The sequence below is a fragment of the Hibiscus syriacus genome, unplaced genomic scaffold (genome assembly GCF_006381635.1).
Source record: "Hibiscus syriacus cultivar Baekdansim isolate YM2019G1 unplaced genomic scaffold, ASM638163v2 tig00110888_pilon, whole genome shotgun sequence".
NCBI lineage: Eukaryota > Viridiplantae > Streptophyta > Magnoliopsida > Malvales > Malvaceae > Hibiscus > Hibiscus syriacus.
In genome coordinates this window covers 822,436-840,045 of record NW_024062898.1, presented here as the reverse complement: position 1 = coordinate 840,045, position 17,610 = coordinate 822,436, and the positions used below count along the sequence as shown (strand labels likewise).

General features: G+C 36.8%; 1 protein-coding gene and 1 pseudogene across 1 annotated transcript; both read right to left on the bottom strand.

The window, feature by feature from the left end:
- Nucleotides 1-802: 802 nt before the first annotated feature.
- Nucleotides 803-1,859, bottom strand: LOC120144323 (annotated as a pseudogene).
- Nucleotides 1,860-13,480: 11,621 nt separating this feature from the next.
- On the bottom strand, nt 13,481-15,736 carry LOC120144325 (GDSL esterase/lipase At3g27950-like). Its single transcript, XM_039158416.1, has 5 exons — nt 15,415-15,736; nt 15,146-15,346; nt 14,711-14,883; nt 14,048-14,315; nt 13,481-13,790 (listed from the first exon to the last, which is right to left on the bottom strand). Exons 1-5 carry the CDS (start codon nt 15,677-15,679, stop codon nt 13,540-13,542), a joined length of 1,158 nt encoding a protein of 385 aa, XP_039014347.1. The 5' UTR covers nt 15,680-15,736; the 3' UTR covers nt 13,481-13,539.
- Nucleotides 15,737-17,610: the final 1,874 nt, after the last annotated feature.

The window sequence follows — 17,610 nt, the reverse complement described above, 5'->3', positions numbered from 1 at the left end:
AACTGTTTTTATAGGACTTGGTTGGGGGTAGGAGTCATCGATGAGGTTGGGTACGGTTTGGGTGGATTCAAGCTTGAGCTCGGGTACCTCTTCTGTTCTGGGCAGGGCTGATTGGCGTCTACGTGTTGGGATTGTTGACTTCTGCTCTCATATTGTGCTAAATTTGATACGTTAGCGCGCGGGTTGGTGCAGTGGAGGTTTTGTAGTTAAAAGTTGTCAAAAGTGTTAATGAGGAAGATTGCTTTTGACCAATCATGCTAAGGTGGTGATAATCTGTATGCTGGTAAGTTATTTTATAAGGTGAATGCCAGCTTCGGGTTGTGGCTTAAGCGTGGTAACTTGTGGATTTTCTATTGAACCCTTCCTGGTGTTGTTTCTCTGTATTGGTGCTAGCTTAAACTTGTTTTACGCTTTTTTGTTTTTGGGTTTGTAATCTGGTTTGTTTTAGGGACTGTCATGTAAAGACTTCGGTGTGGCTGTGTAGATGCATTTTCAGTGTTTTGTTGGCTGTTTATCCTTGTTGAGAGTAATCTTTTCTTTCATTTAGGTTTATGGAGGTTTTTAGGTTGGTTTTTTAATACAAGATCACTTGCCGATCAAAAAAAAAATACCATTATTTAGATGATTGCATATTTTATAATGCTACATACATACATAAAATCCAAGAAATAGTTTACTGATACAAATTATCTATGGAAATAACAAATATACTTCCTTCTTAGTGCTAATCTAAGTGATGGGGATGAAATACTGGAAAACTCTCATATTTTTTCTTTTAGAATGCTGCCATTTGTCAAAGGTTTCATGCAGTATCCAAGCACCAACTGTAGTTCTCCATTGGTTCTCCATTACAAAGGAAATGTTGAACCCTTCTTTGAACTTGTCTCAATGACATTGCGTCTCTCAAATGTTCCGGTCGAATGCCTGTTGTTTCATACCTGAAAGTAATTCAAATAAGGAACCTATATTACTCGTGTTGAAAATAGATGTCTCCAAAAGAATAAAGAATTAGAATTAAACCAAATTATTTTAACATGATACCTATAGTTTGCAACCGGAATAGGAGGTTTCACATAAGAATGAAATATAATATTCTCATATTCTCATTTTCAAAGATCTAACGACCTATCGCTGCCACCACCAACAGTTTTGCATGCTAGTGCAACCACTTGGGTCCTCGAAGACCCAAGTTAGAAATGAGCCAGTATACCCTATATTAGATTAAAAAAAAACTCAAAAAACGCCATAATACATGATGCATGTAGTTGACTTGAACAGTTGAACTTGTATATACACAGTTTACTCCAGAGAACTGGCATCTGGCTTGATGAACCCTAAGAGCATAAGGGCTATCCAGAATGGCTAAGCAGAATCTGCAACCTCGGATGTTGAACAAGTTTTTTTGTTTAGGCAATGGACTTATGTTTCTGAACAAAGTATACATATGTAGTTTTCATGAGTCAAGTTCCAAGAATCAGTCTATATATATATATGTCTTGAATTACTTACCTATTAGATGTTCCCTTGGAGATTCATAGGATCGGCAGTGTTTCTTACAAACTCCACAAGTGGGTTCATGAACCGAATGAAATGAAGTTCTCATATGATCAACCAGATGTTTCATTCTGTTGTACTGTTTGAATCAGGCTGCACATTTATTCCTGCATTACAACATTAAATCATTCAAACTGTGTTCTGGTAAGTAGTTTGCACTATTAATGTGGTTATTACGGACGGTACATCATGTTTGCAAACGAGATAAACAAAAACATCGAATCCCCGGGTTTACATGACCAAGTTGGGAGTTTAAGATGGAGAATGGAGATGGTACTATACCGTGGGTTATCTGCAGACTCCATAGCTGGTTTATCTGATGTATTGTGGATGAAATGTTTTAGGGTTTTGAAACCTTGGAATGAGGTGAGGAAGAAAGGGGGAGTGGGGGAGGGTATTTATATTGCCACTTGAACACTAAAGGTTGATTCTTCTAGAAAATAATTACATATGGAGTTTTGGAGTTTTTCGTGCTGTATATGCACCAGAACAGTCGTAGTAATCCAGATGCTCCAAAGGGTCCACTCATCAACTAGAATATTTTCCTCCACTGTATGTCTGCTCCACATCCCTCTCTTTTGTACGTGTAGGTGCATGACATTCTTGAATATTCACATTCATATGTGTCTGTGGGTGTGTGATTGAGTTAATGTACATTGGATCAAATATTGATTTGCTAGGTTTCCATCTCATCATATTACAATTATTTTGCTGGTATATTTTGTTCAAATGGTGTTAAGATTTTTTACAGGATTATTTTATATTAGGTAGCATATTCTGAAGATAAATATGATTATTATTTTATAGGATTCTCGTCGTTTTTTTAACTCAATGAGTGACCTCAATAGTAAAAGAAATATTCTCCTCAAATGATTTGAGTTCAAGCAACTTTATCTATGAGTTTATCTAGTTTTGAAACTATACATGAATATCATCTTGTAATCGAATTAGAATTGTTAAAAATGTTCAAATTGTTTTAAGAAAAACTAAAACTTTTTTTTTGGTTACAAAAGGAGCCAGTAGGATTAGTGGAGAGGTCCTCTTCTAAACTCTGCAGTATCAGAAAGGATTAGGCGATGAACATCAGCAGTAGGGTGGACCAAAACAGTGCGTCCCAGTTGCAGTTGTTTACCAGTTTTAGCAAGACTGTAAGCCGCGGTATTCGCTTCCCGGGGTATACAGCTGACCGAAACTGTCCAAGGACGGTTTAAGTAGTCTCGGATTCTTCTAACGATGGTCGACTCATAACGGGAAGGAAGCGACTCAATTTAGCGACTTCGCTGTTATCGATCTCCACGCAAATCTGAGTGATGCCGAGGAACCACGCGAGGTCAAGACAGCCGAGGACACCCTAAAATTCAGCCTGCGTTGCTGAACATCGACCAATATTCGTACTGAAAGCGGCTATCCAATCTCCATTGCTATTCCGAATAGCTCCGCTGCAAGCCGCAGACATCGAGGAGGGATCAATGGAGCCATCGGTATTGAGCTTGAACCAACAATTCCTTGGAGCTCTCCACGAACTCGCGACCTTCTTGTGATGTATCGATCCCGGATTTGTGGTGTGATTTTTCTTCAGAGATTTAGCCCAAGCTTTGGCCGAATGCACAGTAGCCATTGAGGATTCCACCTGACCACTGAAGACAAAACAATTCCTGCTTTTCCACAATCGCCAAATGGTAATCCCGAAGAGCTGATTCCACCCATAATACGTTCAAACCTGCAAAATTGGATAAATTCAAGTGAAACCAATCTACCAAAGGTAGGGAGAAAAATACCGGGGCATGGCGGCGAGGGACAATAAGACTCCAAGCCGACCGGGCAGTGTGACAATCCCGGAGGACGTGGATGATATCTTCGATGGCGGCCCCACAAACAGGACAGCAATCATCGTCCGTGAAACTCTCCTCTTACGCTCCGTATTGGTCATAAGGCGTTGTCGGAGGACAAGCCAAATGAAACTACGAACTCTTTGAGGGCCCCAAAATTGCCAGGCAGGATTCCACTTGTTATCGGCCGTGTCCCAGGCAGCCTTATTGAGCACATTGAAAGAAGAACGCACGGCACAAGCTCCGGCATGTTCCCATCGCCAAGTTGGATTGTCTTCACCTGCCTCTCCATATTGTTGCGGAAGACGGCTATCGGATAGATCAAAATCACAACTATAATTTGAGAAAATAAAAATGAAGATAAAAGAGACAAAATTTACGTGGAAAACCCTAAATAATATAGGGTAAAAACCACGGGCAACGGTAGAAGAATTTCACTATAAGAAAAATAGGAATTACAACCTCTCTCAATCTACCAAGGAGAAAACAATGATAATTCTCTCTTGATAAAAATGAGAAAACAACTCTCAAGAAACTCTCTGAATTCTCTCTAGTATTGGAAGAAAGCTAGAATGCTTTGGGATGGTTTTGAATCTAAATGAGCTAGGGTATTTATAGTTGAAGCTTAAGGATCAATCTTGTAAATACCCTAAAAGTACAATGACTAATTGCATAGTTTTACCATCCAAAATTTTCAACAATTTGGTGGCCAAATTTGACCAATTTTGCCGCACCATTAATGCCACCAAATTGCCACCCTAATGTTGACTAATGATGTAATTTGATGTGCCAATTTTCAACAATCTCCCACTTGAAGATTTGATTGGAACAATCATATCTTCACACCATTCTTTATATCTTTTCATGTTGCTTAAGTCTCTGACAGGCCACAGGAGGATCGACACCAGGTAAATTTATCAGCGTTGATCGCCTTCGTCATAAAATCTGCTATTGTCTTTGGTATGGATCTTCTGCATATCTACTGTCCCTTCTTCCACCTTTTCACGAATGAAATGGTACTAAACTCATATGTTCTTTGTCCTTGAATGAAATGCTGGATTCCTTGCTAGATGCAAGGCGCTTTGATTGTCACAAACAGAGAGACATACTCTTGATTGTGCCCAAGCTCCTCCAATAGCATCTTCAACCATATTGCTTCTTTACTGGCTTGTGTAACTGCTACATATTCTGCTCCTATTGTGGATGTAGCCACAACTGACTGCAATTTTGAAACCCAGCTTACAGCTCCACCAGCAACTTTAAACACATATCATGTAGTAGATTTGCTTTTATCCAAGTCCCCTGCATAGTCAGAATCTACATACCCATTGATTAGTAAGTTTGATCCTCCGTAACATAATGCAATATTTGAGGTCCCTTTGATGTATCTTAGGATCCTCTTTACTGTATTCCAATGCTCTTTGCCTGGATTCGCCATGTATCGACTAACCACTCCCACTGCTTGTGCAATGTCTGGTCTTGTGCATATCATAACGAACATTAAACTTCCCACTGCCGATGCATACGGTACTCGAGACACCTCCATCATCTTCTTCACTGCTAGGACTTATACTGGAGGATAATTTGAAGTTAATAGGAAGAGGGGTAGAAATTGGCTTACAATCTTGATTGAATCGTGACAAGATCTTCTTTAATATCTTCTGTGAAAGCCAAATCTTCCTATTACTTCTGTCTCGGTGAATTTGCATCCTTAGAATCTTGTTTGCTGATCCCAAGTCATTCATTTCAAATTCCCTAGCCAGTTGTGCCTTTAATTCTTCAATACGATCTTTGTTGGGTCCTGCAACCAACATGTCATCCACATACAACAACAATATAACAAAATCGTTATCACCAGACCTCTTGAAATAAGCACAAGGGTTTGCATTAAGTCTGTTGTATCCAAGGCACATAATGAAGGAATCAAATCTCTTATACCAACACCTCGGCGCCTGCTTTAGACCGTACAGAGATTTGTTCAACCTGCAAACCAAGTTATTCTTTTTTTTTCTTCAAAACCTTCAGGCTGGAGCATGTAAATCTCTTATTCAAGATTTCCATGAAGAAAAGTTGTTTAACATCTAACTTCTCTAGATGTAAATTCAATGTAGCATACATTGCCAAAACTACTCGAACTGTTGTTAGTCGAACCACAGGAGAAAATATTTCATTGAAATCAATACCTTCTTTTTGAGCATATCCTTTGACCACCAGTCTTGCACGATACCTCTCAACTTGATCGTCACCATTTCGCTTGATTTTGAAGACCCATTTGTTACTAATTGGCTTTCTTCCTTGTGGTAGTTGCACAAGGTCTCATGTATTATTTTATGAAGGGCTTCAATTTCTTCTTGCATTGCCATCATCCATAGTGAAGCATCTGAGCTGTTTATTGCCTCCTGGTATGTTGATGGCTCACCGTCCTCTGTTAAAGGCAGTCTATAATATTACCTTCTATAACATAATCTGAGTGTCAATAGGGACGTCTCTCACACGATTTGATTGACGAGTTGTTTGAGCTTCAGAACTCTCTGGTTCTTGTTCATCATATGCTGGTTTTGCTTCAGAAGAATCATCTTGTTCAAACACTTTTTCCACATGTATCTGAGTAGTCTCTGACTTTTCAGCACTATCATCGTCTTTTTTCTTTGTAGTTTATCTTCTACAAAGATAACATCTTTGCTAATGATCACTTTGCGAGCAGTGGGATCCCACAAGCGATACCCCTTTACCCCATCAACATACCCTAAGAATTTGCATTTCCTGGATTTTGGATCCAACTTTGAAATTTCTTGGGAGTTGTACATCACGTACATAATACTTCCAAATACATGGAGGTTTGAATAATCAGCTGGTTTACCAGTCCACATCTTCATTGGTGTCTTCAACTCTATTGTAGTTGATGGAGCTCGAATCACCAAATAACAGGCGGTATTGACTGCTTCTGCCCAGAATGATTTTTCTAGGCCTGCATCTCTCAACATTGCTCTTGTTCTTTCTAACAAGGTTCTGTTCATCCGCTCTACCACTCCATTTTGTTGAGGAGTGTTTGCCACTGTGAACTGTCTTTGATGCCTTCTTTTCTGCAAAAGTCATCAAATTCTTCACTTGTGTATTCTTCTCCATTATCTGTTCTGAAACACTTGATCTTATTTCCAGAATCAAGTTTCACCCGCGCTTTGAAGTTTTTGAAAGTGTAAAACACATCTGACTTCTTCTTAATAGGATACACCCAACATCTCCTGGAGTAGTCATCAATAAATGAGACAAAGTATTTGCTCCGCCTAGGGATGTAACTGGTGCTTGCCATACATCAGAGTGAACCAATTCTAGAACACTTTTAGCTCTAGAATTTGACGTGCTGAATTTTAATCGGTGCTGCTTACTTTTCATGCAATGCTCACACAAAGGAAGTGATACCTTTGTTAAGCCTGGAAGTAGCTTTTTTTTCTCCACAAGGACTTTCATTCCTTGTTCTGACATGTGTCCAAGTTTCTGATGCCATAGTATTTCAGAATCTGAACTACATGAGTCAACTGAGGCTTCTGCTTCTAGCAAAGTTTCTTCCTTCAGCATGTAAAAGTTTGCAGCTATCTTTTCACCTTTCAGCACCACAAGCGCTCCACGGAACACCTTCATGATTCATTTCCGTGTTTTAATCTTACTTGCATTATTATCCAACAATCCGTAGGATAAAATTTTTCTTCAGGCCTTTCACGTGCCGCACATCTCGAACAACTTTAATTGTTCCATCATACATCTTCAATTTGATGGTTCTCACGTCAATGATCTCTAAGGCATGATCATTGCAACTATACACAGATCCTCCTGAGACAGATTCATAATGATAGAACCATTCTCTTCTTGAGGTCATGTGATATGTTGCTCCCGAATCAATGAGCCATATGTTTGCATATCTCTTTCTACCTTCTACGGTGGTTGACGCTTCACAACATAGAGCATATCCATCATCTGAAGTGTTTGCAGTATTTCCTTGTGGATTGGAGTTTTTATTTAGACTTTAGCAATCCTTCTTCAAGTGACCCTTCTTTCCACAGTTGTAGCACTTTAAATTCTTCTTGCTTCTCGACTTCGATCTACCATGTTTGTGACTGCTACTTTGACCACGTTCTGTTGATCTCCCTCTCATCGTTGTCAACGCTTCTGCTTGTTGCAGATTTACTTGTCTGTCTTCCTTGTTCTTGCACCGATTTTTCTTCTTGTAGAACAGCAGTTGCAACGTCATCAAAGACTAGACTAGTGACATTACTGTTTGTCAAGTTGATGATGAGTTGATCATACGAATCTGGTAGACTTTGAAGTAGAAGTTCAGCACGTTCTTGTTCTACTATTTTACATCTTAAGGATGTAAGCTGAGAAAATAAAGTGTTCAGTGTGTTTTAAGTGCTCCGTCACTGAAGTAGATTCTGACATCCGGAGAGTATACAATTTCCTCTTAAGGAAAATTTTATTGTGCAACGATGTGGCCTCGTACAATTTGGTGAGATGATCTCATATCTCCTTAGCTGTCTTCTTCTCCTCAATGCTTGACAATACTTCATCTGCTAATGCTAGATGAAAGTTTGTCATAGTATTCCCGTCCATTTCGATCCATTTGTTATCGTCTGTGAAATCTACCGGCCTTTCACTGATAGCTGCTAGACAACCGTCTTTCCTCAGGATGACCTTCATCTTCAATTTCCACAATGAGAAATTTCTCCCATTGAACTTTTCAATATCAAATTTCGTTGTCATTGCTTCGTTTACGGATAGCTCCCACTATTTCACTATCGTGAATAGTTCTCTAGAACCTTCAAAGAATGGGTAATAACTTCTTACTTTTTTATGTTAGAGGATCCACCTTTTGGTGGCAACCACAAAGACATAAGCAGATATTACACACTCTAATCTGGTTATGATACCAATTATTGCAGAAGACGGTTATCGGATAGAGCAAAATCATAACTAATAATTTGAGAAAAAAATGAAAATAAAAGAGACACAAAAGTTACATGGAAAACCCCTAATAATATATGGTAAAAACCACGGGCAACGGTAGAATAATTTCACGATGAGAAAAATAGGAATTACAACTCTCTCGATCTACCAAAGAGTAAACAATGATAATTCTCTCTTGATAAAAAGGAGAAAACAACTCTCAAGAAACTCTCTGAATTCTCTCTAGTATTGGAAGAAAGCTAGAATGCTTTGGGATGGTTTTGAAGCTAAATGAGCTAAGGTATTTATAGTTGAAGCTTAAGGATCAATCTTGTAAATACCATAAAAGTACAATGACTAATTGCATAGTTTTACCATCCAAAATTTTCAACAATTTGGTGGCCAAATTTGACCAATTTTGCAGCCCCATTAATGCCACCAAATTGCCACCCATAATGTTGACTAATGATGCAATTTGGTGTGCCAATTTTCAACACATATGGGTGGCGTTCCCAAAACCTGCAGAACCACATTTTCAAGGAGGGCTTGCCAAAGCAATTGACTATTCCACTCCCATTACCTGTACCGAAATCACTTACAGTGGCATTAGGCAAATAAAGTTGATCAGAAGGAACATAATCAGCTGAAGGATTAGAGCCACTCATCCACGAATCAAACCAAAAGCTGGTATCTTTCTCATTCTCGATTAACCAATAAACGTTACCACAGATGTGCTTCCAAACCTTGGCAAGTGACTTCCAAACAAAATATCCATTCTTCCCATCGATGGATTTAGGCATGTTTGATTTTATATTTCACTCTCACGACAAAGCATTGCATAAGGAAGTTGAAACCAAGTTTAATCAAAAAAGCTTCATTTTGAGCCCAAAGGGGACGAAAACCCAAGCCCCCATTCTTGATAGGTTGGCATCAGGTGTCCCATTTAACAAGAGCAGCCTTAGAATTATTCTCGGAACCGCCCCATACAAATCTACGAGCGATTTACTTAAGCCTCTCGAAAACGTCTTTGGTGATTGCGGCGGTTTGCATGAAGTAATTTGGAACAGTTAGGAGGGTGGATTTCACAGGAGTGACACGGTCGACAAAGGACAAATTGGAGGCCTTCCATCCAAACTTCTCTTGGACTTTGTCAATGATAAACTAGAAAGTACTCTTTGTTACTCGTCTGTGGAATAGAGGCATACCAAAGTACTTCCCAAAATCCATGGAAGGTTGAAAACCAAGAGACTGGGACAAAAAGTACTCCAATTTATGGTCCACGGTTTTAGAGAAAAAATGCGCGTCTTACTGGAGTAATTTTATGCTCTAAGTATCAGCTGAACTAGTAAAGAACAGCTTTTAAAAGATTGGCCTGGTACTTATTCCCCTTCCAAAAAGCTACCTCAGGCCACTTCAATGAAATTTAGGCGGTATGTTTTGGACGAACAGGATTGTTGGCTGACTTCCCCTCAAGCTACTCCTCTCCATTTGTTTGAGTGTATTTTTGGATGTAACTTTTCTAAACTAAACTTGACTTCGAGTAAAGGAAGTATACCTCTTGAATTAGATTAAGTTAATCGAAAATTTGACCTAACCGATGACCATCCTAATTACGTGCGACACAGATACACTTGCAAATTACACAGCCTCTAACTCTTCTATTTCAACCGGTTATTGTTCCAATATCGTTTGTGGATGTTCAGACCAAATACGTAAATTCTTGGTCATTTTGCTACATGTGGTTCAACAATGACCACATGTAATTTGATTAAAAACAAACCTTTTTTTCTGTTAGGAGTAGGGATTTTCTTGGTCGACTTTGACAAGGTTCTTGCAAACATTGACCATGGCTCACTTTTTCGCTTTGAGATTTGGTCAAAGATTTCATTGTTCCCAATTGCTCTCTTTATTTCTTTTCCTCCTATAGCGTAACATAGGAAGCCACATACTTCCTCATGGAACAAGAACAAATTAAAACAAGTGGGGTTTAGGTGAAAATATAGCCAGTTACACGGATTCCATAAATGAGTCGAAACAAAAAGAAGAATCTTAAATTTAGGAGGTCGAATTAATTCAATTTGACTATTTAATGTTGGACTTAAAAACAAAAGAGGTGTAGATAAAATATGTATTAATATATTTATATTTTATGATTAAATGAAAATTACTGAAGCTTTTCCCAACAAATAGTCAAAGAATGAGGTAGCTTACGCTCCTTGTCTCATTTCGGTAAAGAACTAAGTGGGAAAAGGAAAGGGGGTTTGACTTGAGAGCCATAAAAAAACATGGGGAATGTCAACTTTTGACCGTAAAGCAGACACCCACAAATAAAAGCAAGTCAAAGAACACCCGTCTTCTCTCATTAGCATATCCAGAAATATTTTTTAAAATATATACACGAATATTAACCATATAAAATTTTAAATAAAACGAGTACAAATAAAATTTTATGGTAGATACTGTTTGTAAAATAATTAATTAATCGAAAAATTCTCAGATTTTAATGTAGACACTAAAAATTTTATGATCGACACCATCAATAAAATAAATAACTAATCAAAAAAAATTTAAATTTCAAGGTATCTTGTCCACCCTCATCGAGCTGTGGCTATTACACTCCGATCCATACTCCATGGATTTATCATTCTCAAACGATAACCCTCATTCAATTTCTGTACGACAAATCAATCAACCCAGTGTTAACAACAAAAAATCATATATATAAAAGATGATCAATCACTGTTTAAATTAGGGTTAATGAATACGAAATAAATGATTTCAGTTGTTAGAGGAATAATTATAATCTTAGAGGTCTTGAATTCAAATATTGTATGTATAGAAGTTCGATTGTTTATTATTAAATGATTAAAAATTTTAAAAATGCATTATCTTATAATCTCTAAAATGTTAAAAAAAATTCAAATTAAAAGACCCCACGTTTACTTTTTTGACAAAGATAAGTGTCTTTTTTCTCTACCACAACTTGCCATTTTGACGAATCCAAAATTCATCCTTTTTAATAACAAATAATTTTTAGAAGAATATCCAACGTGCCCTTTGTCTTCATTAGTAACGGTAGAATTTTCTAAAATAGATATAAACCGATGTCAACTTCGCTTTACCGTCCCATAAATATTCTCTAGTGATATAAATAAAGCGTTTATACAGAACTTCAAGAAGAAAACAGAGAGGAAAATCTCTCTTAACAAGATTAACTTTTGTTTGTTAATCTAGACCGATTAAAAAGTCATATTTATTTTAAAGATTCTCAATCATTTAACAGAATATTTAGAAATAATATCCTTTTAACCACTAAGATGATTTAGTTCGTACTGGCAAGATTGATTATTAAATTGTAGATATAAATTATTATATCGATTCTTATTCAATTTCATCATTGAGTGATGTCATTGAGCTAATGACAATAATTTAAAATTTGTTTGATAAATCGTTATAAATTTTTTATTAATTATTAAATTCGAATAATTGTTTAATAATTTGGTTTAGAGTTAGAATGTACAATTCAAATTATACGAGTAATTCAAATATTACAAACAATTAACTATAATTCTACTCTACCTTTTTTTCTACACAATTTTGATCATGTGAAGGACAAAGGACATGCGTAGTGTGATTGAATTGACTTTTTTTTTATGAAACTAGATGACTTATTGATGTTGGTTTTAAATGGTTCGATTGGTTGGTAACTAGTATAGCTTTTTATATATAACCTACGATTCTCAACTTTATTTCCTTTTTAAAAAATTAAATTGTTCATAGCTTAAATATAATCATGTATGTTGTAATTAAGATTTTCTTTTAATAGTCTAAAATGATTATAAAGTAATATTAATTGAGAATATTTTTTAACTATTGGTAACACATATATCCTAATGCTATTGCTCGAATTCGGACACATCATTTAGGTCCAACATTTTATTATTAAGTTCGTTCGATAAATTCAAGTTGTAATTAAGGTTTTAAGATTGAAAAATGAAACCAACCTTTGGAAAAAGGTATATTTTTCTATGATTTCATTCATTTATTATTTTTTAATAATCAACTTGAATAATCCTACATTTATAAAAAAAAAAACACACAAGTTAATCGGCCGATTCAATAGATCTTTTTTTCCCTTGGAATGGAAAGAAAGCGAAAGCCATTACATAGAGTTTGTTATCCAATGGAACGGAGGGCCATAGTTATCTCTATAAAGAATCTCCGATAAACGAGACAGAAAATCATCAAAAACGGTAAAGGAATCAGCAATGGGATAGGGCATCTGCACAATGAAGTCAGCCGCGACATTCGCTTCTCGATAGATCCTCTGAAAATCAACGCATCAGGCTCTGTTACACCACTAGGCAATGCTACGGACCAAGGCGTAAGGACTCATAAGAGATGGAGGGGAGAGTAGTTGGATTGTGTCACTGCTATCTGACCAGACAACAACGCGCTCAAAACCAAGCTGCCACGCAATCTTGAGGCCTTCTAAAATGCCCCATAGCTCCGCAATCTTGAGGCCTTCTAAAATGCCCCATAGCTCCGTTTCCAGCACAGAGGAATGGCCTAAAGATCGTCGAAATATAGCCAAGCAATCGCCTGAAGGATTTCTCAAGAAACCCCCCAGCTGAACCATATCCGGTTGAGTGCGAGAGCACTCCATCTGTGTTAAGACATATCCAACCTTCATCCGGTGGAGTCCATTGAACTGGAAGAACGCCAGGAGCAACATTGGAACTCGACTGGGCGGCTGAATCATGATAAAATCTGTTCCAATGGAGCCCAGCATGAAACGAAGGGCTTGGAGGTCTTGAAAGATTACATCATTTCGTCTCTTCCTAACTTGCCAAATAATAGATAACCCATTAACTATAATAACCCAATCGCCATGTGACTTCTCAAACATATTCTAGATAAATATATTCAATAAAAAAATGTTTATAAGGTCTAAATAAACAAATTAAAGTTTTTTTCTTCGTTTCTTTTAAAGTAAGATACAATCAAATTGTTTCATGTAATCAATCATTCTTCATAGCAGATACTTAAAACATCCGAAAATTTATCAAGATTGACATTTTTTTATCAAGTAAAATCCGAAAATCCGGAAACTAATATCATTACATACACTCAATCTAAACTTATGCATTTCAGGATTTAATCAAACTACTTCACGTAACCATTCTTAAAACCCAATAACTCACCGTGATTGTTGATATCACGTACTTATCTGATGATGACAAGCATCTTGAATCGAAACAGGTGGATCGGAGAAGGAGCCATTGAGAATCCGATCGGAAACCCACATATTGGCTGCCTGAGAGTAATGTATGCCATCCCAACTAACGTGCTTTGATGGGTTCTCGCAGGGGTTTCCATAAACTGTGCCATTCACTATCGCCTTTTTCCCACAATTTATGTGGTATCCATAAAAGCTTCCACAACAAAAAATAAACGGATCGACAAAACCTGCCCGTAACAACAGATACAGAAGTCAAATTAATGGCCACATTCGCGTTTATCGCAGTAAAATTACTCAAAGTCAAGTACGAGTGTCAGATACGGGTATATGTCCGGATATGTTGAACATGTATGCTTAAGGGGAAACGAAGAGTCGATACAACATAGCATATTCATATCCGACACTCATGTCCACACCCAAACCAACACAGCCAGCATGACAAAGACTTTCAAACATGTATTAATTAAAAACAAAGATGTTTTACCTAGGTTCTTGGCGTTGCTGATGAGAGCATATTTGGCCGAGTAAACGTCAACATAAGTTAATTTGGCAAAAGGAAGTTGAGTTCTTAACCAGGAGATCTTGTCTTTAAGCTGCCTATTGAACTCCATGGCTGCCTCATTTTGGGACTTAACGCATCCATTATTATCGAGATTTCCTGCCTTTTTGCCATATATAACATTGTACGGCAAGCAGCCGAGGGGACCCGTATTATGTATCCAAAAGAACCTTGCACCTTCCTTGTACAGTTGCTGAAAACCAGCCAAGTTATGGTTATTAATTAGTTCAACTATACATCAATTTCTAATACATCCCAGGTGAACTAAAGCTGTAAGAAAATGTTTGAGCTTGCTCGACTTAGCTCGTTTATATTGTCAAAAGATGAATTAGATTCTACGCCTGACTTCAAACTCGATTACTAATACTTGAATTCGAATACGAATATAAGTTTCGATACTAATTAAACATAAAAAAGCTTGATTTGCCTCAAGAGCTACTCAAGTCAAAATAGATGGTTATATTTGGCTCACTCTATAGTTAGAGCCTATGTTACTCCGACTAGTTCTAACCCTGGACAAGAGCTGCTCGAGCTCAACTCAACAATGATGAAGCCAACTTCAATCTAAACCGAAACTGAATAACTTACATGAATAGCTTTGGCTAACTCGCTTATAATATGGGGAATTGAATCCAGCACTTGTTTCTCTGACATGGTTTCGAAACCATGACCCAGATCATTTTGGCCAATATCAAATGTGTATAAAGCTTGTGAGAATTCGGCTGGCCTTGGAATATTGCTAATGGATAAAGGGATTCTTCCTGATATCAAAAGTTCACGATTGCAAAAAAGAGGTTTAGTTTCTAATCAAGAAATACTACAGACGAAGCAACATTATAAAAAAACAGATAGAGAGCAGGATGGACCGAGGGGCTGACAGGGTGGTAGCCCCTCAAAATTTCAAATTCTCAAATAATTTAAGTACATATTTTTTTTATTGATAATCTGGTTTGGCTCTAATACTTTATAAGTTCGACCAATAACATAAAATTCTTCTTTAGACCATGAGAAAGACTGGCTTACTATTAAGGCTAAGTTGATTATAGAGACCGGTGGTGCGAGATTTGAATTGAATGAACTGTGAAATCTGAATCCCGAGATTGAATGGACTAAACCCAGGTGGTCTAACAGATGAGCCACCCGTCGTAAAATTGGCACCATGCCTGAAATTTGTCCCAATTGAGTCCAGATATGCACTAAGGTATGGTAACTTCAGACTCTCAGCTGCAAACCCAGAGATAACGTAAATCAAAAGGTTAAATCAAACAAAAACAATGAAAAAAGCCACTTGCCTATGAAATCCACGATGAGTCGACCATCGGAGGCCCTGCCGGCGGGATGTCCAAAGAAGGTTTCACCGTTGGGCGGAAGGATTTCATTTAAAGTAGCAGAGATCCCACCAGTGTCGGAATTTGAGTCCCCAAAGTTATACATTGCTAGAAACCCACATGAAACTGAACCTTGGGCATTGCTTTCCACTAGTTTCCATTGTTGTGCAAATACCAAAACCAACATCCCAAGTAAATGAACCACTTTCCACTGCTCCTCCATTATCATCTTCTTCAACACTGGAGCTGTGCAAAAGTGAGATCTTTGAGAAGTTTTAGTTTTGGGTTTCCGCCGCCGACTAGGAAAAAAAGGACAGAAATCAATCTATCACCGTTCATTTGAAGGCGACCTTACTAACACCGTTTAACCGAATATCTTTTTTTCTGGCACCGTGTCAACACATATTTTCGTTTTATTAGTATTTAAATTCTTAAAAATAGGATAAAATTTTGTTAGGATTCAAACTCCTAAAAATAGGATAGAGTTCAACCAAGATTTAAATTCCTAAAGATAAGATCCACAAGCACTATAAATAGCCATTGTAACTCACCATTGTAACACACAATTTACACACAAAACATAGAGGAAAGCACGAGAAGATACAAAGGCGAAACTATTGTAAATGATTCGAAAATGAAATAAAATGTAGTATTTTCTTTTTTCTTTCTTTTGTATGTACACGTTATTTTTTCTTGAGATTTGGTTCGAATAACCCAAAACGTGGGTTACGTCGATGATCAAAATGGGTGGGGTTTCGAAGTTTCGAACCTAGTTCTACCCCGAGGCTTATTTTTAAAAACTGGTTTAATTTTCGGTTAAAAGAGGGGAAGAGCTTTTTAAAAAATCTATATTAGTCCCTTTATTTATTATATAGATATTTTATTCATTTATTTTTATTATTCATGATATATTAAACTATATTTTATTATTTATAAATATTTCTTTAATATTTTACTTATAAGTCTAATATTACTATATATATATATTGTAATTATCTTTATCTAGTCGTATATATTTTTTTATACTTTTAATAGTTTATTTATATATCTATTATTAAATATATATATATTTTTAATTATTTTTATTTGATTATTTCTTTATTTATGTAATATATCTTATAACTTTATATATTTATATTTTTTTTTCCTTTTTTTAAATATTACTATATATAATTATTACTTTACTATTTTTTTTTCTTATCTTACTTATTTATTTTATTTATTTTATTTTTTCCTTGTATCTTATTTGTTTTCTTTACCTTGTTTATCTAACACATTTCTCGATTCTTTTTAAAGGATATTTTCAAATCAATCAAGGGTAAGTAATTAGGATCGAAACTTTACTTTTTAATTTAACTTGTTATTTTTCTTAATTAAGACAACTGGAAATTACGTAGTACCGAAAGGGCGGTTCAAGGGTGCTAATCCTTCCTTGACCGTAACCGACTCCCGAGCCCGACATATTTCTGGTAAGACGCAGATCAGGTAAGAAATAGGGTATCCGATCAACCCATTTATTTTTAAATAAATGATCGGTGGCGACTCCAATCCACATTTTTCTAAGTCGAAGCCCAATTCAGGGGCCCAACTGAAAGACGGTTGCGACAGCTTGGCGACTCTGCTGGGGACGGTAAGTGAGTCAGGCTAAGGTAATTTCTAATTGTCTTTTTAACGAAAAGGGTAAGTTTAAATTTTAAGGTAATATTTCGATCCTTTTTACTTACTTTTGATTATTTTAGAGTAAATAGTTGGACTAATCGTTTTTTCATGATTTCAGCCTTCAAAGTTTTTTTTCATCTAAAGGCTCTATACCCGAGCTCCGAACCCGTTTTAAGTGGGGTGAAAGTGACGCCTTCGTGTGAATTTATTCTCCGTATGGGCATAAGGGAATGTGTCCTCTCGAGTTTAACTTAGTCCACACAAGCCTGTGATGGGTTTAGGACTAAGGGTCTGGTAAGCCCAAGGGGACACCAACAAAGAGAACTCGGGTACCTTTTTTTTAGAACCTAAACCCGGGGACTACAAGGAGTTAGGGCCCACCCCAAGACCTCATTTCAAACCCTAGGATGCCGGAATTATTTCCTGCTTTACTTTCTGTTCAAAGCATGTGAACTAGAAATTTATGCGGTTAAGACTTGTTCAAAACCAACTTACGGGATA